The 22992-nt window shown below is 38.2% G+C and overlaps 2 protein-coding genes across 4 annotated transcripts; both read left to right on the forward strand.

Annotated features, from left to right (window-relative positions):
• The first annotated feature begins 1044 nt into the window (after positions 1 to 1044).
• Positions 1045 to 7399, forward strand: pyroxd1 (pyridine nucleotide-disulphide oxidoreductase domain 1). 3 transcript variants are annotated; one of them, XM_008425887.2, is made up of 13 exons: positions 1045 to 1350; positions 1880 to 1960; positions 2052 to 2171; positions 2323 to 2451; positions 3188 to 3261; positions 3376 to 3572; positions 4106 to 4203; positions 4297 to 4399; positions 4504 to 4619; positions 5302 to 5424; positions 5541 to 5678; positions 5778 to 5867; positions 6450 to 7399. In XM_008425887.2, exons 1-13 carry the CDS (start codon positions 1273 to 1275, stop codon positions 6606 to 6608), a joined length of 1506 nt encoding a protein of 501 aa, XP_008424109.1. In that variant the 5' UTR covers positions 1045 to 1272; the 3' UTR covers positions 6609 to 7399. The 3 variants fall into 3 exon arrangements, with proteins under 3 accessions (XP_008424109.1, XP_008424111.1, XP_008424112.1); XM_008425889.2 differs by having other exon boundaries at positions 4507 to 4619; XM_008425890.2 differs by having other exon boundaries at positions 5778 to 5857; positions 6450 to 6586.
• Positions 7400 to 10296: 2897 nt separating this feature from the next.
• etnk1 (ethanolamine kinase 1) lies at positions 10297 to 22589 on the forward strand. Its single transcript, XM_008425891.2, has 8 exons — positions 10297 to 10606; positions 13045 to 13304; positions 13634 to 13765; positions 14202 to 14344; positions 21234 to 21317; positions 21403 to 21563; positions 22234 to 22307; positions 22498 to 22589. Exons 1-8 carry the CDS (start codon positions 10460 to 10462, stop codon positions 22568 to 22570), a joined length of 1074 nt encoding a protein of 357 aa, XP_008424113.1. The 5' UTR covers positions 10297 to 10459; the 3' UTR covers positions 22571 to 22589.
• The last annotated feature ends 403 nt before the right edge of the window (positions 22590 to 22992 follow it).

Genomic DNA, 22992 nt, shown 5'->3' on the forward strand with positions numbered 1-22992 from the left:
TATATATATATCTTTATGTGAAAAGGTAGTAAAGACGACCCGAAAATATTTTCATCTGTAACTGCAACAAAAGATGGCCTTTAAAAGTAAAGACCCAGAGAGACTGAATGCAAACACATCACAATTGTAACATTTTTGGTTATAATGAAGGATTTTTCACCTCAATTTCACAATTATGCACAATTTTGTGTTGGTTTGGCATACAAAGTCCCAATAAAATACATTGAAGTTTGTTGCTGCATCAAGATAATATGTGAAAAGCTTAAATTTAATCCATTTACCTGAATCAGGAAATTTCGGTTATAAAAAAGAGTAAGTAAAATTTTAAAAAATAATTGATAATAATGATGCTTATGTGCTTGGCCAGGTCTAGCAACAAATCTACAACACAATGACTGAAAAAAATAAGAGAATCCAGCCCCAAATATATTTGGGTGGATATAGTTGTGAAATATTATATATGCAAAAATATTCACAAACCTCAACAGAATGTTGCCGTGAAGTTCTGTGAGGTCTTTTTTTTTTTTTTTAGGATTTACAAGTAATTTATCCAAGTAGCTGAAATAACTTCACTTGCTTCTGTTAGTTTCTCCATTTGGATGTAAACAATTTAAAAATGACCTCTGAAGAAATGGGAAATAAAAACATTAGCATTTATTACACACCTTGCAAAAAAGAAATGAACAAAATTATTTCACAAACGATGCGTACACAAATAAATAAACAGAAAAAAAAATAAATCCAAAAATACTTCAAATCACTAAGTCAAATTGAAGTTATGACGCTGGCTAACAGCTGTGAAAACGCAAATGATTTTTGCGCCATCTACTGGAGAGCGTATGCAAACTGCAATCTTCAATGGCAACCTTTTTTCACGTGTACACTCTCGAAGATATTACTTCAAACACATCAAATCAAAGTGTTATATACGTTTACTTTACATTTAATTGTGGTTAAATGTTTTTAGTGAACCTGACATGTTGGTCGTTTAAAAAAAAAAAAAACATGCCTGCTGCTTGCCGTAGATAAATGTAAATACGGAAGTGACGTAAAACCAGTGTTGTATTACAGAATGCTAAAACAGAATTGATAGATATACATTGAAGTATTTTACATTTTTAAGAGTCATGTTTGATGTGAACCTTTTCTTATAGCTTATTTGTTTTTGTATTAAGTGGGGGACAAAACCTTAGACTATCCAAACTCATTTTGCGGTTTGAAAGTGATGCTTCCTAAATCGTTAGCACTGTTAGCATGTTAGCTGTTTGAGTTATGGAGAGTAAAAAGGAGAAAACGTTTAAGTTTGTGGTGGTCGGAGGTGGCATTGCGGGTGTAACATGCGTGGAGCAGGTAAACACAAAACTTACGGCTGTAACTAAAAGCTGAAAAATCTATGTTGGCGTCAGAGTGTTGCTAAAGTAAAGACCTCTTCAATACATTTGCTCAATTCAGGTTAAATTTATTGAATATTTAGGCTTGTAAAATGTGGACTGACTTCCTTATAGATTCTTTAACACCAACTTTGTCATCTCTAAAGCTGTAAAATCATTTATTTGTAAAAGTGTATACGTGTGGGGCCACCATAAATATAATACAGCTCCAAAACAACATCCCTAGAATAATCATCTGACCTGGATTAGTACACACGACAAGTCTTTTTAGTATTTAAAAAAAAAAAAAGAAATGCACGATCGTCAATAAAGAACACCCCTAAGCATTTTTAAAGATATCCCATCTTAGTAATCATAAACAGTTTTTAAGAATCTGAAAAAACAACAGCAACAACAAAAACATGGTCTCATGGTATTTACATAAAACCTTTAAACAAAAATGTCTACATATTCTAACTTCTAAACTTAAAAATCATCTCCACTGGCAGCTATCATCTCAGTTTCCATCAGAGGACGTGGCTCTTATTACAGCAGGTCCCCACATAAAAGCGGTGACCAACTATAAACAGGTAAGTAGGTGAACTCTGGAGATTTTATTACACTCCCAACTGAAAGGAGATTGATGTTCGTGTTCATCCCGGTACTTGTCCCGTTCATTAGGTGTCCAGAAGACTGGAGAAGTTCGACGTGGAGGAAAAGCCCTCCAGTGTTTTAGAGGAGAAATATCCCAACCTGACCATCATTCATTCTGCTGTAAAATCCCTCCGCACACATACACATGTAAGCGGTAAACCTCGGTAAATCCTATTGGCGCCCCCTGGTGGCCACAAGGTTACAGCACATAGCTTAACGGCACAGTGAAATGGTTGAATCTTGTTCCAGAATTGATTAATATTCCCCCCTCAACGGATTTATTTTTTCTGTCACTCAGTGTGTGGAAACCGCAGACGGTCGAGTGTTTGGTTACGAGAAGCTTTGTATATGTAGCGGTGCCCGTCCGAAGCTCCTGACCCAGGAGAACCCGCACGTGCTCGGGATCCGGGACACAGACAGCGCACAGGTATTACCAACCATGTTTTTGAGTTCGAGCGAGGTTTACATTTTATCATCATTAGAATACATTTTATTCTAATTTTGGTATTTTAAGTAGTGAACTGAATATTTTTGTGTTCAGGTGGAACGCTTTGGGCAACAAAGTTTGAATATTCGTTTTTCGAAACCACGCCACATTATATACTTCTTTTATATACCAAACCACACATTTAAAGCTTTTGTTGTAGTACCCGCTGCCCATTTGACCACATATTTGGACGGGAATGATAGTTTATTTGCTATGGACACCAATGGGAACTCCAACACTCTTCAAAATGACTTTAAGAATAGTTTAATCAGGCTGACATTAAGTTTTCGGAATGTCCCTGGTCACTGAGACAATATCTAAAAGTAGGTCAAATTGAATGAATTCATTTTCCCCCTGAAACAAAAGGTGGTCACACATGTGTAACCTAAATGACTGTTGTTAATTTGACTAAATCCACTATGAAATAAAATATCTTTGTCCTGTCTAAAAAAAAATATTGAAAGTCTATGCCTCATAATCAGCAGTAATACTTGTTTAGTTGCATTAGATTGCATCTTTAGCTACAATTCAGCTAACTAGTACTGTAGACATGAGGATAAATGAGTAGAAATTCCTGAAATGATTAAGCTGAAGATCCAAGCAGTAAAGTTTGAAATAGTAACATTTTGCTGTGAGTTTACACAGCATGCGAGATGTCATTCTGTTTGGGTTGCAGGAGTTTCAAAAGCGGTTATCCAAAGCTAAGAGAATCGTCGTCGTCGGAAACGGAGGGATCGCACTGGAGTTGGTGTAAGTCAACAGTGCAAAAGTCATTTCTCCTTATTTTAACCTGCAACTATTGCCTGTATTTATTCCTGTGGTATTAATACGTTTTTTTTGTTTGTTTGTTTGTTTTTTTTCCAGGTATGAGGTGAGGCGCTGTGAGGTGATCTGGGCTGTGAAGGACAAAGCCATTGGAAACACCTTCTTTGACGCGGGAGCGGCGCAGTTCCTCATCCCGTCACTGGAGGGCGACAAAGAGCAGGCGGCCGCTCCGTGCAAGAGGCAGCGCTTCACCACGGAGGAACCGGCGCCGGATGCTGCCCACACCTTCACAGCCGGTACTTAGGATGTTTCTAGGTCTCTCACGGTTTATCACGTGTTTCCTTGATGCTGTTTGTTCTCTAACCAAATGGTAGCATTGGAGTTTATTCAAGGAATTCAGGTAGAAGGGAACCCAAAATGTGTGTATGCTTGATCACAAAATTAGGGCTGGGAGATAAATCAATTCTATCCATTAATCAAATTTTCTGTTTTTAAAGATTACATTTCTGGAAAATTGTGATTTTTTTTAGCCAAGAACTACCATTTTGGATGACAAGGTTTTTTTTTTTATTTTTTAGATCAATTCACAAAATTGATCTGAAAAATGTAAACTTGTGATTGAAAACTGAAATAAAATAAAATTTTAAAGATATTTCCTGTCATTTTTTTTTAAACAAAATCATAAATGACATTTAGTTTAAAAAAATAGTCAGAGATTTGATTTTTAAGTTATATCACCCAGCTCTGTGCAAAATATCCATATTACTGCTGTGACTGTGTTGCTCTTTCAGCAAAAGGCGGTTTTTTTTGTTTTTTTTTCCATTCCCAGATGAATATTCCCGCGGGCAGAACCCCGGTCCCGTCGAGTCCGGCAGTGCTCTAGGCCCGGACTGGCATCGAGGAATCGAGCTGCAAGGAGCGGAGCAGGTGGGACGACGTGTGTTTGCTCTGTAACCCTCCGTGTGTTAAACATTCGTTTGTTTCTCACATATCTCTTCACTTTTTTCTGTTTCTGTTCAGGTGTCCCGCAGAGTTTCGGTGGAGTATCAGTGTGAAGTGGAGCATATCTTCACCTCAGAGGAGTTCCTCGACTCCTCAAAGCAAAGTCCAAAACCTGACACTGGTGGGAACTCCACTTACTACTCTAACTCTTCCTCTGCTCCCCTGCTTTCCTCTTTTCTTCTCTCCCTCTGCCACTCACCCCCTCGCTCTTTTCTTCTCTCCCAGCAGGATCTTGGCCGGTTTACGTCCAGTTGACCAATGGCGAGATGTTTGGCTGCGACTTTGTGGTCAGCGCCACCGGGGTCATCCCGAACACGGAGCCATTTCTCCACAGCAACAATGTGAGAAAAACCTTTGGTCGAATATCTAAAAGCTGCCTCAAAGCTGAACAAAACGGCCTAAAAAAAGTCATTTTTTTTGGGACTGTTTAATGATATATTTGAATCTCTTCTTCCCAGGTGGAAATAAAGTAGATCTCAGTGCACAAGTTTGAATTTATTGCCGGTTTTCTCGTTGCTGTAATCACAGAAAACATTCTAATAAGTCGTAAAAAAAAAAGGGTGTTGTAACACATTTTGCCCAGTAATTATCACAATAAACTATAATATTAATGTTTTTGACACAGTTGCATTATTTTGCCATTGCCATTATGTCACTTGAAAATGGTCTCAAGACAACATTATCTCTTTCGCAGTAACTTCTGGGACAATTTATCATCCAGGAAGAAAATGTTAGCTAATTTATTTGCTAATAATAACAAAGAAAAAATTATTTTGTCTTTGTTATGAAACAGAACTTTACTGAATCAATCTACTTCATTATACCTTGATGAGAGTTTTATATTTTGTAAAAATGGATCGTCTTTCTTTGGTTTCTTGAGGCAGATTTGATCCATAAACAAAAAGACCAAGCAAATGTTCCATTTGCTTAGTTCTGATGTTGTTCTCTCTGACAATCAAATAATAATAATAATCAGATGTTATTGATTGATCAGGATCTTTTTCCCCCACTTTTCCTGTCTAGTTTTCATTGGCAGACGACGGCGGGCTTCAAGTAGACGATCACATGATGACATCAGAGCCGGATGTGTACGCTGCAGGGGACGTGTGCAGTGCATCATGGGAGCACAGCCCACTTTGGCAGCAGGTAGAAGTACTGCAAAATGTATTAGTTTGAAAAGTATTACAGTACAAACAGTGGAGGATCTTAGCGGACTACATCTGGTGTTTAAAAAAAAGGTGTGTGTGTGGGTGTGTGTGTAGATGCGGCTCTGGACGCAGGCCCGTCAGATGGGCTGGTACGCGGGCCGCTGCATGGCGGCCGACGTCCTCTCCGAGCCGATCGACCTTGACTTTTGCTTCGAACTCTTCTCACACGTCACCAAATTCTTTAACTACAAGGTAAGCGACGTTTTGGCCTCCAGCCAGCCGAGCTGCGTAGGCGACAACCAGTGATTAATTGAGCAAGCCATTTTTTCATCGTTTCTGCTTCTTCCTCAGGTGGTCCTGCTGGGGAAGTTTAACGCACAGGGCCTGGGGTCCGACCATGAGCTGCTGGTTCGCTGCACCAAAGGCCGGGAGTACGTCAAGGTTGGCGCCGGTGTTGGGAAGATTTCTGCAGTATTTCTGTTAATGTCTCTTGTGGCTACATGAAGCACAGCACTGCAAAAACACCAAATCTTACCAAGTTTATTTTTGCTGTAGTTTCAAATATCTTATTACACTTAAAATAAGACAAAGCTAAAGTACAGGTAACGTTTCAGCAAGTTATTTTAAGTAAATAATTCCTTAATATTTATGAATTACTAGTACTTTTTCATCAATATTAAGTCATTTTTGACTTTAAACAAGCTCCTGTATCATGACAAACGTGCATTTATTGTACAAACTACCAAATCCTCATTTTCTGATACGTGTTTGTTTTAATATATATATATATTTTGCTTGCGATAGCATGTGACGAACAAAGATTTTGATTGAGTTTTATGTTTTTAATTTCGATGAAAGAAACAAAATTTTCGCATACACGTATGATAAGGTTGTCATAGATATAATCTAGAACCCTCCGTTCCCCCGTCACGGTAGCCAGCTGACGAGTTGTTGTCAAAAACTTCAGATCAGAATACGCGCAGAGTTTGTTTGTGACAGAATGCCGCCTCTCTCCACGTGCAGGTGGTCCTCAGCGGGGGCAGGATGGTGGGGGCCGTGCTGATCGGAGAAACCGACTTAGAGGAGACGTTCGAAAACTTGATCCTCAACCAGATGGACCTGACGGCGTACGGAGAGGAGCTGCTCAACCCAGACATCGACATCGAGGACTACTTTGACTAATCGCTGCCTTCCAAGTCTGGATAACCATGAAGAAAAAGACATTTATTTTATTATTAAGTAGGTAAAAATCTGATTTTGAGGATTTTACATGAATTATGCCCTCAATCTTCTGTTTTTTGCCAACTCATTGATTGACTGAGTTCAGTTTGACAGATGAAGGCAAATTCACAAATACAAAAGGTTCATTTAAAAGCTTTTTAAAACCAAACATTGCGATGTTTCATGACTGGAGAATTATGCACACAATAAAAACCCATCTTCATAAATTCTATGTGCTCAAATGTTCAAAATATTTTCAGATCTGTCAGGACAAAAAACTTAGTCCAGAAAAATCTGGTTGGAATTTAAGTTGTTGGAAACCAAAGAAGCATCTGAGATGGGTCGAGTTTAGATGTTTAAAGATAGCTTTGTTTGCGTCACTGTAAATGTGTATAATTATTTGAAAACAAAAACAAAAAATTTTTCAAAAAAAGTGACATTTTTTCTTTATTGTTGCAAATTTGCCCTAAACACATACACTGATATTTAGCCAGATCAAGCCTAGTTGTGTTTAAGATTATTTTTGAGTTTTTTATCAACCCCATTTGCTAAACTAAATTAAGATACTGTCCTGTCACTCATCCTCAAATTTCATTGTCTAATCTTGGTATACACACACACACACGCACACACACACACACACACACACACACACACACACACACACACACACACACACACACACACAATAGAATGGTTTCTAACACTGGACCTCTGCAAATATTTTGCCAAAACAAAGGGAAAAAAAGACACAAAAAAAATGCTCAGATCTAATTAAAGTTGACTTTTTTATCCCATTTAAGGAAATTAGTATGTTTGGGAAACGCTATGTCATTTCTCACGATTTTAAAAATACCATCCGTATAATCAAGCTCTGTGGTGGCAGCATTATTCTTAGAGAATCCTGATTAAAATGACTCTGAATTCATAATATTTAGATTTATGAGTGAAATCCCAAGACTGAATGTGGAAAATTGGAGAAATTAATTGTGAAAATTGTAGCTAATTATATATATATATATTTTTCCATTTGATTTTGGGGATACTTTGTTTAATGTTAATAGGTTAGTAGGTCAATTAAATCCACCATAATTTAGTAAAAAAAAAAAAAAAGAAAAGGCACTAATATTGCAAAAATGTAAAATGAGGTGATTTTTTTTTTTTTTAACCTAAGTGCTTGATGACTCTGAGTCAAAAGTGCATTTAAAATACAAACTCCTCATTTGAGCTCAGACTATATATTTTTATTGTTTTCCTTTGTTGATTTACTTGAACTCTTGCGTAACTTGACCTCATGTTTACCAGATCGGTGACTTCGCAGCAAGAAGTCGCCAACAGTGAGCGAGGTGTCTCTGCTGGCTGACCTGGGTTGGCATAGTAACAAGGTGGTTTTATGTCTTCTGGGAATTATGGAAAATTACCCAGCATGCATACAGTATACATAGAAAAAAACAAGAGAATTATCTCAGGGCATCTCTTCCGGGTTGGAAAGAAAATACCTTTTTTTGTGTGAGTGAGTGCGTGTGATTGTGTGTGAAGAGAGCGTCCTGTTAACTGTCAAGAGGGAGAGTCAACAGAGGCACGCGTTTGAAGATCCAATTAAAATCCCTGTTCATATGGAGACGCTGGATTAGAGTTGGCTTGGAGAGAACTCAAGAAGCAACCTATTCATTATGAAGGTTGCTAAGTAACCAGACAATCAGGCCTGGTATTCTGTGGAGGAACAGAGAGGGTCAGCGGGTTTTTTTTATCGCCGTCATGGGAATACAGCAGGAATTTTAGTCTCCGTTCAGTGTTTTTCTTTATTTTTTTTATTTTTTAGATATTTTTTTTATTTTATATTTCGAAAGAACTAATCAATTTTCTTAAAGAATCTTGGAACCTGCGAGATAGAGCCGTTCTGGAGGGTGGAGGGACGAAATGGCTCATCGCACAATCAGAAAATATTTAACATTTTGGAGAGTCTCTTTCCGAGAAACTTTCTCATTAATCAATGACCAGAAAAGGTTGAGTTAAAGAGTACCAAGTGTTTTTTCTGGAGGCCACAGTAGCTTCAGAGCTGATGTGTTATTTATTCCAATCCTATTGGCTGACATGTGGGCGGATAACCTGCTGCTGCACCTGACTCCAGAACAGATTTCCTATGGGAGGTCCCTCATGCATAATTAAGACTTTCCACTATTCTTTTTTTTTATTATTATTATTGAGCAATTATTGTTTCATCCAGTGCTTTTTTTGTTAGATAAAAAAAAAATAACTGTAATTTTGATCAAGCCCTCTGGAAGAGGAGAAAAAAGGAGAAATGTTCATGTTTTTTTCTCAGAATTTTGACTTTAATGCATGCAAGCTCCTGGGAGCAACCAGCTTCAATGATAGAGATGTGTGTTTCTGGAGAAATTAGTCAGATTTAATTGGTGAATAAAGTTGGTGAATTTTTTTTTCTTTCAGTGGCCCAAATTCTGTCACGGAAAGTCCTCTAAGATACTAATACTAATTTAAGATACTAATTTCTACCTGGTAGAAATTGTGACTACAGTGGACTATTCATAAGAAGAAAGTATTTATTTTCATTCCCCATATATATTTTGTACTTTTTTGTCTGTTGGTGTAGCTCATACAATTTCAATAAAATGCATCAAGGTTTTTGATCGGAAAGTAGTAAAAGCAAGGTTTTCTCCATTGGCTTAACTCAATGCCTTTGTCGGCAGAGGTTCTGTGTTTTGAAATCCAAAACGTTTTTTTTTTTTGTTTATTTTCACAATGAGATGTAGCACTACATCATATTACAATAAAGCAAACACACCAATTCATTTGTGATTAAAGTTGATCACCTTTGAAAGCCTCTCACAAGGAAAAAATTATAGACTTATATGTAAAGTTGTCAGTTTGCCTTAAATGTGAAGCAACTCATTTTGTTTTCTTGTGGATTTTTTTTTTCTGAATGGGGGACGGATTTATCAACTATGTAGTTAATACTATTAAAAATGTTTGGCATGCATCTCGAGAGCGTTTGGGCATGGGGAGCCCTCATGAACAAAAAAACCCAAATAGTTTTTCTTTGGGAAAAGTCAGAATATAAGGCTGATGTAAGATTTTTTTTTAGGAGTTATTCATTTAAGGAAAATTTTGAGTATCCTTATTTCTAGCTGAGGTCCTTTGTATATTTGCCCTTCAGTTAGTTGCTTGGTTTTGTTCTTCCTCTCTGGAAGGTTACGTAATACCATAGAAAATTTTTATTAATACTATTGTTTATTATTGTCAAGTACGGCTGAAATATCACGTTAAATGCCTTAATGTATTTTAAATAAGTTATTTATTATTTATTATTATGTGACGTGTACATAATGTGACTGATACGGTTCTGAACGTTTGTGTTTATTCGCCTTGGACGTCTGTCTACCATTGAGAAACCAGTAATTAGAGAATTATGGAAAGTTTTATATTTTAAGTCTTTATTAAGTTTCATTAATTTGTGTCTTTGAACGTTTTAGTTATTAGAAATATAGTAAATCATATATTTGTAAAGTTAAGGTTAAAACGTGCACTGCTTTAAGCTCCGCCAGCGGTGCACGCTGATGATATAAGCAAGCAGCTCTATTGAGTCGGCGGAGTTACGTATTGACAGCGTCAGGGGGAACTTTTTTTCCCTCACGGATGGGTGGTTCTTTCTGAGAGGCGTTGCCATACAGCGACTGCACCAGGAACATATACCCGCAGCCACTTACTCTGTTTCATACGTTGCGCACCGTGTTGCCATTTCTAGCACTGCTTACTTCGCCCTGTGAGATATCTTGTGAAACACTGTCTACGCCATGGCCGACTACATTCACGTCCCAGACGAGGCTCCCGCTGTGCCCAAAATAGATGTGACGGTCGATGAGAACGACTACCGACTCGGTGCATTGCGGCTAATGAAGGAGCTCAGACCGAGCTGGAAGCCGTCCGAAATTAAAATGAAGGTAATATTTATGTCGTTTTATTTTAGGATACGTTTTTTAAAATTACTTTGTTTAGTGGACTGCATTTTCGCACGCTCTAAAACGAAATGCGTGAGGGTTTTTTTTTCTCGCTACCTTCGAGTTAGCTAGCTAGGTGTCCCATTTAAATAAATGTCAGGCTGACGTCAGACGAAACGGAGGGATTATAATATCATTGCAAGGCGCTGAAAGGACAAATATATGCTATATTCCAACTAAATTACATTTCGTAGCATTCAAAAGTGGTGGATTAACGTATCGATAGATGTAGAAGGTGACCCTTTTATTATGAATATTTTAACTTTGCGGTTAGCATCTAGAACAGAGTATTTTGCTTTCGCTTTTTATTTGGCTGTAAAACTCTACTTGCACCCCCGTTTTATTTGTCAAGGTAACAGAACTGGTTATGTATGGAGCAGTTTTTTTTACCGAAAGCTTGGCATAACTGTAAATTTGTTAGCAGTGGTGTTTCTATCATGACTGGCGCCCAGGGCGAGGCCATGTTCCCCAACCCCCCTCCCCCTCCCAAAAAGGAAAAAAAAAAGGTTAAGAAAAACTGAAATAAGAACAACGGATATGTAGTTTATTATAAATATGGAAAAAAATGGGGATTTTAATATTGTCACTTAGTTTTGGTTTCCACCCCTCCCCCCCATTTGTTTTCTCATATATAGTTTTAAAGTAATAAAGTTTTATTTGCTGTTGTGACATGTTGTAATAATTGGGAATCTAGGTATCATTTGCATATTTGAAATGGACGTTTAAACTTTTTTTATTATTATTTATCTACACTGCCTCACAGCAGAGGTGCTTTTTCCCACGGAAAAGGGAAATGAGCACAGAAAACTTGTTTGAATCTTGGATAACGTCCCTCCCTCCCCCTATGTTTCCCATATCATGAAGCACCACTACTTATTAGGTTGTGAAGTTAGGCAAGACGATAATTGGAGCTAAGAGATCAGAAGGATTTCATAAAGCAGCTTTGGAAACTTCTGGAAGAAAACCGCGTGAGCTTGACTCTCAGACGTTTGCATTTATGATTTGCATAATTCACGTAATCTAATCCTTTAAGATTACAGATGTCCTAACGTCAAACAGTACCTGACTCACGCCATCGGCACAGATAAAGGCTGTGAGTCACACGTAAATTAGTCCAAGCGGAGCAGGAGAAAAATGTTCCTCTCCTGTGATGACCCGGGGGTGTGGCTCAGCTTTGTAAACACAACCAGGATGGAGGATCACATGCCCCGCTGCCTTTGCCTGTACTCATCAATGAGGCAAAGTGGAGGGTTCAGCAAATACCAGTCGGTCCTTGTGCGTGGAAAAATAAAATTCCACGCAGTCCTGTCATTCTCCGTCAGTCCAAATCCGAGTAAACAGTCTGAATGTTACGTAGCAAGCTGAGATCCCCCGTTGTTTGCCCCCCAGTAAATTTCCAACTTTGTTGGGCTGATAGGTCAATTTAAATTGGTCAAACCAAGTCACACTTCTGTTTCAACCTGCTTTACGTTATTAATGTTTACCACATCCTGACCTGCTCTAAGCTTAGTGGTTAAATCTTTCAACACTTCATTCATTTGCCTTTTTTGTAGTTGACCTATTTACAACTGGGTGCTTTACATTTGAATATATTTTTTGATTGAAAAAAAACAGAGCAATTCATTCTGTGGAAGTACAAAAAAAAAAAATTCAATAGCTGAGCAGGTTTCTGTGGCCACAGCAGATGACTGTCAAGTTGGTCACTTCTCTGCTAATGTTTAACAGATTAAACATGAAAATAGGTTTTCTGAATTTTTATGAATACTTCCAGATTAATTTTATTTCTTCTGTATGTAGGCAACTTTTAGCTAAACTATACTTTATGAAATAAATAGACCTGTCACAATAAGACATTTTACTGAACGATAAATTGTCTCAGAAATTATTGGGATAAACGGTAATATTTTTGTTTTTAAGGCCACTTTCAAGCAACTTAAAGCAATGATCGCATAGTAACACAAGTTCACCCTATCAAATAATAAATATATATTGTTTTAAAGGACATGTAACATTGGAACTAGAAGATATTTTAAATATCTAAAATTAATAATGATGATAATAATAACAAAAAAAAAATCAAAAACATTAAATAAAACCCACCACAAATGAAATGGACTGTAAAGGAATCAAAGCCCTTGATATCTGATCCACCGCTATAATCCTTCTTTCTCAATTACAACCGCTGCAACGTGCCCCCAATGTTTACCAAAGTAGAACCAAATGAAACTAGTTTCATAGTAATGCTTCTGCCCTAATGAGTTGTTTGTAAACACAGATCTGTCCACTGGAGTTAAAATAATGCATGAAGTATAAAAGCTGGTACTCAAAGTCACGTCCATGGCCCCACATTTAACTGTAGGTGATGTTGTTCGTCTCTGCAGTTTTTCACCGATGGAATAACCAACAAGCTGCTTGGCTGCTATGTGGGCGCAGTCATGCTGGATGTGGTCCTGGTCCGCATTTATGGCAACAAAACGGAGCTGCTGGTCGACCGGGAGAACGAGATTAAAAGTTTCAGAGTGCTGCATGCGCACCGCTGTGCCCCCCGCCTTTACTGCACATTCAACAATGGCCTCTGCTACGAATTTCTGCAAGGAACCGCCTTGGAACCGGAGCACATCCGTAGCCAAGCTGTTTTCAGGTAAGAGAAGAAGACAAACCGGCACAAAAATCCCAATATGCAATCAAAACGATAAGTGCTAAGTTACATTTTTGATTTTTATCTATCTACTGTAAGAGCTGATTATTTTACAATTCCTCTTTATGATGCCTTGTCATATTGCTGTTGGTAATAAAGCAAACAAAATGCAATCTTGGTTCTTTGCTCTAATTTTTCCACATTTAAATTAAAAGGACATTTCCAACTCAAATCTATATTTGCACATCTGTAAGCTGTTTAGCAATATGGGGCATATCTTTGGTTTACAAAGACATCTTTACGTATTGATATTCGATGCCCTTGCCATGCAGGCTTATTGCGAGACAGCTGGCCAAGTACCATGCCATCCACGCCCACAATGGCTGGGTTCCCCGCTCTGACCTGTGGCTGAAGATGGGCAAGTACTTTGCGCTCATTTCCAAGTGCTTCAAGGATCATGACTGGTGAGTGCTTGACTCTTAACTCTTAAACGATTTAAAAATTCACTTCTTACTGAAAAATGTTGCATCTAGTGGCGTTAACGGAAAATATTATCTAGTCTGCATTGCATTGATAGTAAAATATGTTGAGAACTGGTTTTGGTAGCTGTTAACACCTTAGGAAAAAAATGAGCTACCAACGCCCTGTTCCTGCTGGGTTGCGAAATTCTGCGCACAGCAGTCCTAGGAACCCAAATTGTAAGCAGAACATGAAGTCATAATGAGATAGTCACATGCTTTTCCTCACCTGGCAGGTGCCATGTGTTCATTTGTCTCTGCTAGATGGGACTTTTATGCAAAGGCAAAAAACAAACTTAACTAGTTCTTGACATAAACCAGCCTATTTTCCTGCTTAACACATCGGCATGCCTCAGAGTGTGGACCTTCTGGCTCCTTCCAGGTTGAACATGGAGGTCCCCGGCCCTCAGTCCCTTCGCAAAGAGCTGCTGTGGCTGCAGCAGAGCTTGTCTGTGCTGGGCTCTCCTGTAGTTCTTTGCCACAACGATCTGCTTTGCAAAAACATCATTTATAACCAGAAGGAAGGTGAGTATGAGCCACAGAGGTGCAGTCTCGGACGTTTCTGTGTGACTGGTTGCTGGTGTGAGTCTTTGTATTGGGCAGGGATGCATTGAGGGGATGTAATCTCCTGCACACTGCTTGGTAGTGTTTGTATTCGCCTGCAAACATAGAATTAGATCAGATTAGACATTCCCGTTCCTTGTTCTGCCATAGTTTCTACTTCATTTAAAGGTAAGGTAAGATTCAGCCCAACTTAATATGTGCAACACTTAAGAATTTTCATTCATTGCAAATTAGCTCAATTTTAAGAGTTTACATTTTTTTAAATTTAGTCATTTTTTATGTCAAAGTTCTAATTCTGTGCTGCTTTTATAGAAGTTGAAACAATAACATTAAATGAGTTTGCATACAAAGTCTTTGTGAGTTTATTCTCCAGAGGCTGTAATGTTACCACTTTGCTGATTTTTACACAAAGCAGCATCTCTCTGGCTAGCCAGTGAAACTGTTCTACTTTGTTGTCTTTGTTGTCGACGATAACAATAAAACACAATAGGTAAATGGAAGAGCACAGTCCGGTAGGTGGGGTGAAGGAAGAGTGCGAGCTGTCGGCCCCCTCGTCTATTTGCGACGTGGGGGGGGAGGAAATTCTCACAGCTCCTTGTGTCTAGCTTTTCTCCCCCAGGAGTGACTGCGGAGGCTTTGACTGCCGCTGCTGCTGCTGGGCCGCCCTGCCCTTTGGGGAGGCAGTGGAGAGAGACTAACCAGCACTGTGAGGGACCCTCATGTAGTGTGCCCACTGCTCAGGCTAATCGGGATGAGTTCATGGCAGCAGTGGGAGCCACATACATGCGTATCAGCAGTCAGTTGTTCACATGACATCTTAATATCAAGATAAACATCTAAAGTATCAGTATTTTAATCACAGGGATGACTAAATGGTTACAAAAAATATGATGATGGTGTGACATTGATTTGTTTTCCTGATATATCTACAGACGAGACCAAACCCAAACCTTAAACCACAGTATGTTTATAAATTCTCACTGTTCAGTCCAGCAAAAATTATAACAAATGAGTGAATCTGCTGATTACATAAAACATTTTGAGGAACATCGATTCAACAAGTGTTTATTCTGGAAAGTTTGACAGTGTGTAGCTTGTGGAAAGTGTTGGTTCTGGTCCTGTCATAGGTGTAATTGACATGAATAACGTAGAATATCAACTTGTATCTTTATATGCTGAAACATGCTTATGTGAAGACGGTTTAAAAAGAGCTGTACTGCACATTGTTTAGTCGACATGCTCACCTGCAGCACAGATGGATTCAGCCAAGATAGCGATCAGTGTTTCCTGAACATGTCCCAGCCCTCTGTCACACTTTTACACACAGGAATATCCGTTATGTGTACAATCGCCCATTACAATCTTAAAGGAATCCTTTCTTGAACTCATAGGTCAGTAGGCATGAAATCTATGTAGGTGGTTTCTCTTGCACAATCATGTTTCAGGTTTCACGGTGTTGGTTAAAACAAGTTCAGGTGTTATTGTTGTTGGCAAATTAGTCAGAAATCGTTGCAGGAAAAATACTTTTGACCCATCCCAGATCACCGGATATCTTAAAATACAAATACAAAAATAAACTTAAACACACTCGACACGCTAGCCTACAGCCTTAAATATTCTATGTTTATCTTCATCTTTTCAGATGATTTTAATTTAGTTTAACTTTTTCTTACCCCTTGAACTTCTTGTAACATAAAAACCAAAAAACTTGACTATATTTTAATGGGATTTTATCAGGGCCGTGCAGAGACCACTAAAGGGGCAGGTGCTCAAAAAAAAGGGCAAATCTAACCGCATTCTAGGACAGAATATTAACAAAGCCACTCAGCTTTTAGAGTTTAACAAACAATGATAAATTACAAAATTGTGACACATACAATCAAAGCTAAGGAAAATCTATGTAGAACATACAACTATGCATATGCAAGATATTTTATTAGTAATTTCTTTCTGCAGGTCTATTTTGTTATAGGAAAGTATTGCAATATTCAAACCCGCAATTTAGCAAGATATGTAAATCAGAGCTGGACCACCAGACATATTATGTCTTTACAGAATTACACTATTAAAAAAATATAAACAAAGGCACAATGCAACCTTTTAATGTACTGTAATCTATAAAAAAGAGCTGCCTGTTTGCTGCAGTGGAGATGAAGATGGTCCATTCAGGAAAGTAGAGCTGCACCAAACGCTTGTGATTCTCACATGACGTCGTGGACAGGGCCTAAAATCGCAACAAAAGATTTCTGATGTGTGCAAATAAAAGTATATGTTTGGCAAATAACTTTTTAAGTTTACAAGATAAAAATGAGTTATTTCATTTAAAACAAAAGTTTTTTAAACAAAACTTTTTGTTTTAAAAAAAGGAATTGTTACAATTCCAAAAGTTTTGATTACAATTTTATTTTACTTAACTGAGGTTAGGTTTTTTTTGTGTTTTTTTTTTTCATTGAATAATTGGGGAAAAAAATAAACTGCATACTCTGCAAACCAGACCCTAACCTTAAAGTCTGGGTTGAGTTTCCTTCATTGACGCGCTTTTATTACATACATTATATCTATCATGGTAATTCATGGTGAGTTATTTTTAATTCTAAATGAATATCCTTGTTGGACTTTTATTTAAGTGCTATTCTCCTTCAAGATACATTTACCTAACGCTAGAATAAATACAATGTACATTATGCAGCAAAGGAAATTAGAAGATCGGACATATATCCATTATGGAGATGATCGGTTTTGGACGGGCGATGTGCTTCGTATTACCTAAACAATACTGAATAATCATTAACGATACAGGGAAGAAGCTTTTTAGTTATCTTGCTTTGATAGCAAAGTTGTTAGCTAGTAGCTAGCTAATAGCACAACAACAACAACAGCCTAATGTCAGTATTTTTTAGGCTAAAATACTAACATAATTAGTATTTAACTAATATCATTAGTATTTTAGCCTAATGATAAAAATACCGAATCGGTATAAGAACAGTTTCTCCTCACCTGGCTGTCTCCTCCCGCTCAGTAGTTCTTCAGAGAAAGGCAGACGCAGAGGCCTGTCAGTGTCTGTTGTATTTCATTACCTCTCTGCTTAAACCGCGACTGAGTGCTGCAGCAGAAACGATACTGACAAGTAGCAAGTCTACTCCACTTTATTCACCAAAAACAATTTTTTTTTAATTCACTAAAACCTGATCTGTAATCTGGAACGTTCGCTACGTTGAGCTCCAGTTAGCCGCCTTATCTCACTGCACGAGAGGCAATTGCGTCATGCGTCACAAGGTCAAAGATAACAAGGTGACCGTAGAGCTTATTATGTTGTACAAAAACCCCCCAACAAAAATACAAATAATTTTAGTACATGTTGTTATGTGCCAGAAGAGGGCTTAGGAAATAATACCAAAAAAAAAAAAGAATTTGACCAAAAGGGCACTTGGGGGCAAGGAGCAAAAGGGGCACGTGCTCCAGCACCCCCATACCCCCCCCCCCTTGCACATGCCTGGATTTTGTTTTATACCAACTCACAGTAGTACATCATTTATACGTGAAAGAAAAAGGATATGTAGTTCCTCCACCATTTTTGTTTTTTTTCCACATAGACATAAGAAAAATATGGTGTACCTTTGTATTCAGCCCCTCTAGTAAAATCCAGTGAGATTGGTTTCCTTCATAAATTTCTTGAGAAGTCACCTGTGTATCATTTTTTTTTCTCTTAAGGAATTTGTTGGAGACCATTAGTGACTGAATGGTAACATGAAATGGCCTAGTCAAAGTTCAGAACTAAACTCAACTGAGACTCATGTGCCAAACTTTGAAATTACTGTAATTAGACACTTTTCATCCTTTTTTGAGCTTTTTTTTTTTTTTTTTCCCCCAAATAAACACTCAAAAAATTCTAAGCACTAAGCTGGTAGACATATTGTGTTGAAAGGTGGTTCTATGAAGTATCAACTCAAGTGGGCTAAGTACAAACATACACCACATTTTTCCATTGTTTTTTATGCAAGTCTTGAGAACCATTTATCCTTTTTCCTTTCCCTAAGTAAATGTTTGCTACTTTGTTCTGGTTCAAGGTCAAAGAGACAAACATTTTCAAGTCACTGTAGTTGAGGCTTTTATTTGAGTAGGTACGACAAAAGGTTTGCTGCCAGGCTGCTTCTTGTGCATTTTTTCTTTCTGCTGAATTAAAGGAACTTGTTGGACAAAATTGATACAGAAGAAGGTGTCACTTCCTGTATAAATAAAACCAAAAAAACCCAAGGCGGAAGTGTAAAGTCATTTAGTTTTTAGTGTTGCAAAAAATTAATGCTTACCTTTCATCTCAAAAAACCAAGTCACATGATGAGCATTTATTTTTCTTTCCACTTCTCATGTTATTCAAAAAGTAGATTGAAACCCATAAGCAGGCCTCTCAAAGATCCTGTCACATGCAGAAGCAGCAGAGGTCTTACACCATTGGACCTTTGCTGAGCCAATAGAAGCAGAGCACTGGGAGGGGGAGTGGCGGGTGACTGAAACTGTAGAAGGAAGAGACTTACTGTAAAAGAGGAGATGGTTTTTTTTTTTTTTTGCAGCAGGCCCTGATGTTTGGAAACTGTGAGAGAATGGTTAAAAGACAAATGTGTGAGGAGTGTGAGCATGTGTGAAAGATGTTTGCCCAAACCTTTTCATCTGCTGCACAGGGGGGCTATAGCCACTGCCCGGAGGTGTTCAGTTGTGTCCCGCTAGGACCTACACGCCGGCTGGTAACCCACCTCAAAGTGTCTTTCTCTCTAGTCCAGCCTGAGAAAAAATATTCTTCCTATATGTCAGGTTTAAGGAATTGACGAACGTTTAAAAAGTAAAACTACTAGGTTGCTACTCGGAAACAGAATTTCGGGGGCGGGGGTTATTTTCTGCATCAGCGGGCCTGTCAAAGTAAGGGTTTGGATTTTGAGATAAACCGCCTCATGACTGACTACTTCCTCCTTTGTTTGTCTGTTAATGTTGATGCATCACATTGTCAGTGGTTTAAAAAAAAAAAAAGCAAGGCAGCAACACATTTTTGAAAGTTTATTTTACATGTTTGAAAACAAAAACTAAACTAACAGAACAATGAAATTTGACATTTCAAATCCAGATCATCATCTAGAGAAAAGACATTCGGGTTGATGTATTTTGCAGCTGGAAACGTCATTCCATATGTCACACCCAAGTCATAGTTTCAGTGACCTCACCCAAAATGTATGTTATTTGGATGAACAAAATGGTTAAGTAGCGAGTTGTTGTTTTTTTTTTTTCGTTTCTTTTAATGTCCAAGCCTCACAACAGATTCAAAACATGACGTGTACTTCCTCACTTAAAGTCTCTGCAGATTTTTCCATTATACCAGTCAGAACATATGGATGTAGGTGCTAGATCAGATCTTGTCTGCCAGCTTTCAACTCCAACTCGTACGGAGATGAAACCGCATTCCAGAGCAGAACTTGTCAATCGAGACAATCTCTGTGGCAGACTTATGTTTGCTTACGTGCTGGCCAGCTTGTGGCTTTTATTGTTCCGTTTCAAACGGCTGGCACCTAATTCCCACGCACAATTCATGTATGTACCTGCTTTAACGCTGTTTTAAGTACAAAAAGCATCCTCCGATCCACTGTTGGCTAAAAGCTCATACAACTTAAGTTTTTATGTTTCCAGTAAAGTCATTGATGACCTCAAGTTGCCTGCTGCATATCTGCAGTCAGGCTCTGTAATATTCCATGCAACTTGAAGAGGACAAGTCAGATATTCAAATGTTAGGCGATGTCTTTATGCAATAAAGATCGCATTTCATAATGTACTGAATTATTAAAGTTAATAATTCAGTACATTATGAACAATTTTCATAATGTGCTGAATTTTGAAAAAAGTACATTATATTTGAACCATTTTTGTGTCGGCTGTGTTAAAATACTGATTGAATAAACATATAATCGTGTTTTTCTCACATTATTAAACTTGGACATGTTTTATCAAATGTAACCAAACTAATTTTAATCCAATAAACCATTTCTCAACAAGATGGTTAATTGTTTGCATCCATACTCCACACTGACTTAAATCTGCATATACAAAGATCTGATAAAGATATTTTATAATTTTTGTTTTACAAACTCGTTTTATAACTCTTGGTGTGTTGCTGTCTTGCTACAGACTCTCTGCCCTTCTGTGTTTTTGTTTCTTTGTGCTTTAACCTTTCACCTTCTACTTCTGTTTCCATCTCTTTTTTTTCTCGTTTTTCCGTGCCTTTCCAAAAAGTTTTGTCTGGCCAGTTTCCTTCTTATCCTGTGCATGTATCCAAAACAAATACTCACTGGAAAGTCTGCTTGCCCTCTTCCCAGCAGACTTTTACAAGCGTTGCACCGTGCCTCTCACGTTTTCACCTCTAATGTATCCCAGTCACCTTTTTCTGTGTGCGTCTGCATGTATTCATTTCAAACCGAAGAGACATGTAGCCCATAATAAGTCTTACTATAATAAATTCTAGTCTGAGTGAAAATGTGGAAGTTTTAATTTTCTTTCTTTTTTTTTTTTTTTTTTTAGCTTCCCTGTTCTCCATAAATAAAATCTGACTTTAAAGCCTACATTTCTTAAACTTACAGGAAGGGGCTTTTTAGTTTGAGTACACGCATCTTTCTGCCTTCCTCTAGTTTCTATCTACGCCTCAAAATGCAAACTCTTACTTCTCGCCCCTGCAATTGGCTGCCTAGACAGCTTGTCCATTTAGCTGACTAAAACATAGAGCTTTGACAATTCTGAGTTATTAGAGGGAAGCAACATAATCATTGCATCTGCATGTCCGGCATCACTGTCTAAACAATGCGCCTTCTCTCTCCAGGCAGTGTAAAGTTCATTGACTACGAGTATGCAGGGTACAATTACCAAGCCTATGATATTGGGAATCATTTCAATGAGTTTGCTGGTGAGTACAAATCCACAAAATGTGAAATGTTTCATTTTGGCGGCTGGAAGTTTTTTAAATTATTGGCCATCTTTTAATGTCTTAGGCCTGAATGAAGTGGACTATAGTCAGTACCCGGGGCGGGCCTTTCAGCTACAGTGGCTGCGCTCATACCTGGAGGCCTACAAGGAGCACAAGGGCCAGGATGGTGAGGTCACTGACACAGAGGTGGAGATCCTGTACGTTCAAGTCAACAAGTTTGCCTTGGTAAGTGTTTGGCATTAATAATAAATGCATCACAGTACAGCTGAGTTTGAAAAATGACTTTACCGATTGACAAAGCAGGTCATTCCCTCTTTTACTTGTTCAACAAAGCATCCAGGTTCTTGGAGCGCAACTATAGTTTAAATTAGTTTTTGAACAACACAGGCGTTTTGCTTCAACTGACAGAGCATATCGTTGCTGCCATCTCTTCAGTGTTAGATTCTCTTCCTGTTCAGCATCTAAACTTGTCAGACTGGTAATCTGTTAATACCTCGTGGTCAACCCCCTTTGTTTTTTTTGACTGAGCTCTCATTCATGGGTTTTTTTTGACTGAGCTCTCATTCATGGGTTGAGTGTGGTGAAGTCTTCTAAGAAGTGCTTTGCAAAACAAACATTCCATCGTTCCTGAAAAAATGCCTGTGGAGCATGACTATGAAGTAATTGACGCTTTTAGTCAGTGTTTTTTGTTTCTTTATCTCATTGGAAGCTTCCTCGTTGCTAAAAATAAATATGAGTGCAGTAAATCCTCTCGGCTGTTTTTGTGTTAGGATTGAAAGACTAACTACTTGTTTTCTGAGAGGACATGTCAGCTGGCTTGCTTATTGTGTCAAATAATTCGAAATAACCTTTAGTAATGTTGATTCTTTTCTTTTTTTACAATCTTTGTGTCCAGGCGTCTCATTTCTTCTGGGGACTCTGGGCTCTGATTCAATCCAAGTTCTCCACCATCGACTTTGACTTCCTTGGGTATGTTTCTATCCCACAACAAGCTAGTGTGCTTAATAATAATAATAATAATTATTATTATTACTATTTCACCATATTCAGCAGAAATTTTCTGCCATTTCTGCTGAAGCAGACACATCTCTAGCAGAGAGCATTTTGTTCCATCTCATTGCTGACTGTGTTCTTTTCTCTCTCTCTTTTCTACCTGAAGATATGCAAAGCTGCGCTTCAACCAGTACTTCAAGAAGAAACCAGAGACATCTGCTCTGACATTACCTGAATAAAACGTAGTAATCTCCCTTTTCTTCTTCCTCCCGCTTTCTCCCCCCCCTGCAACCTCATATGATGACTGCAGGGCGCCCTCTAGAGGACTGTGTTGAAATTCCCTTTTGGTTCCCATTGTCCTTTTTTCCAAAGGAAAATGTACCTTGTGGGTTAAAATGAAGGACCTGTTATAATGTGAAGCCCATGTGACTAAATGGTTCTTATTTAGTCATTTTTGTACCAATACCATCTGGGATGTGGGCATTAGTACATGCTGTACTCTGTACTTCACTGTTTAAGCTGTTACAGAGACAAAACAAAGTCTCCTACAAAACAGATATGGAGCAGGCACCTGATAGGCTGGGATTCTTTTTTTTCTCATTGGATTATAATAACACTGGCAGACATGGAGAGCCTTCAGCTTTAGAAGGAGGAGATGGGG

This window comes from Poecilia reticulata, linkage group LG13 (genome assembly GCF_000633615.1).
Source record: "Poecilia reticulata strain Guanapo linkage group LG13, Guppy_female_1.0+MT, whole genome shotgun sequence".
NCBI classification, from domain to species: domain Eukaryota; kingdom Metazoa; phylum Chordata; class Actinopteri; order Cyprinodontiformes; family Poeciliidae; genus Poecilia; species Poecilia reticulata.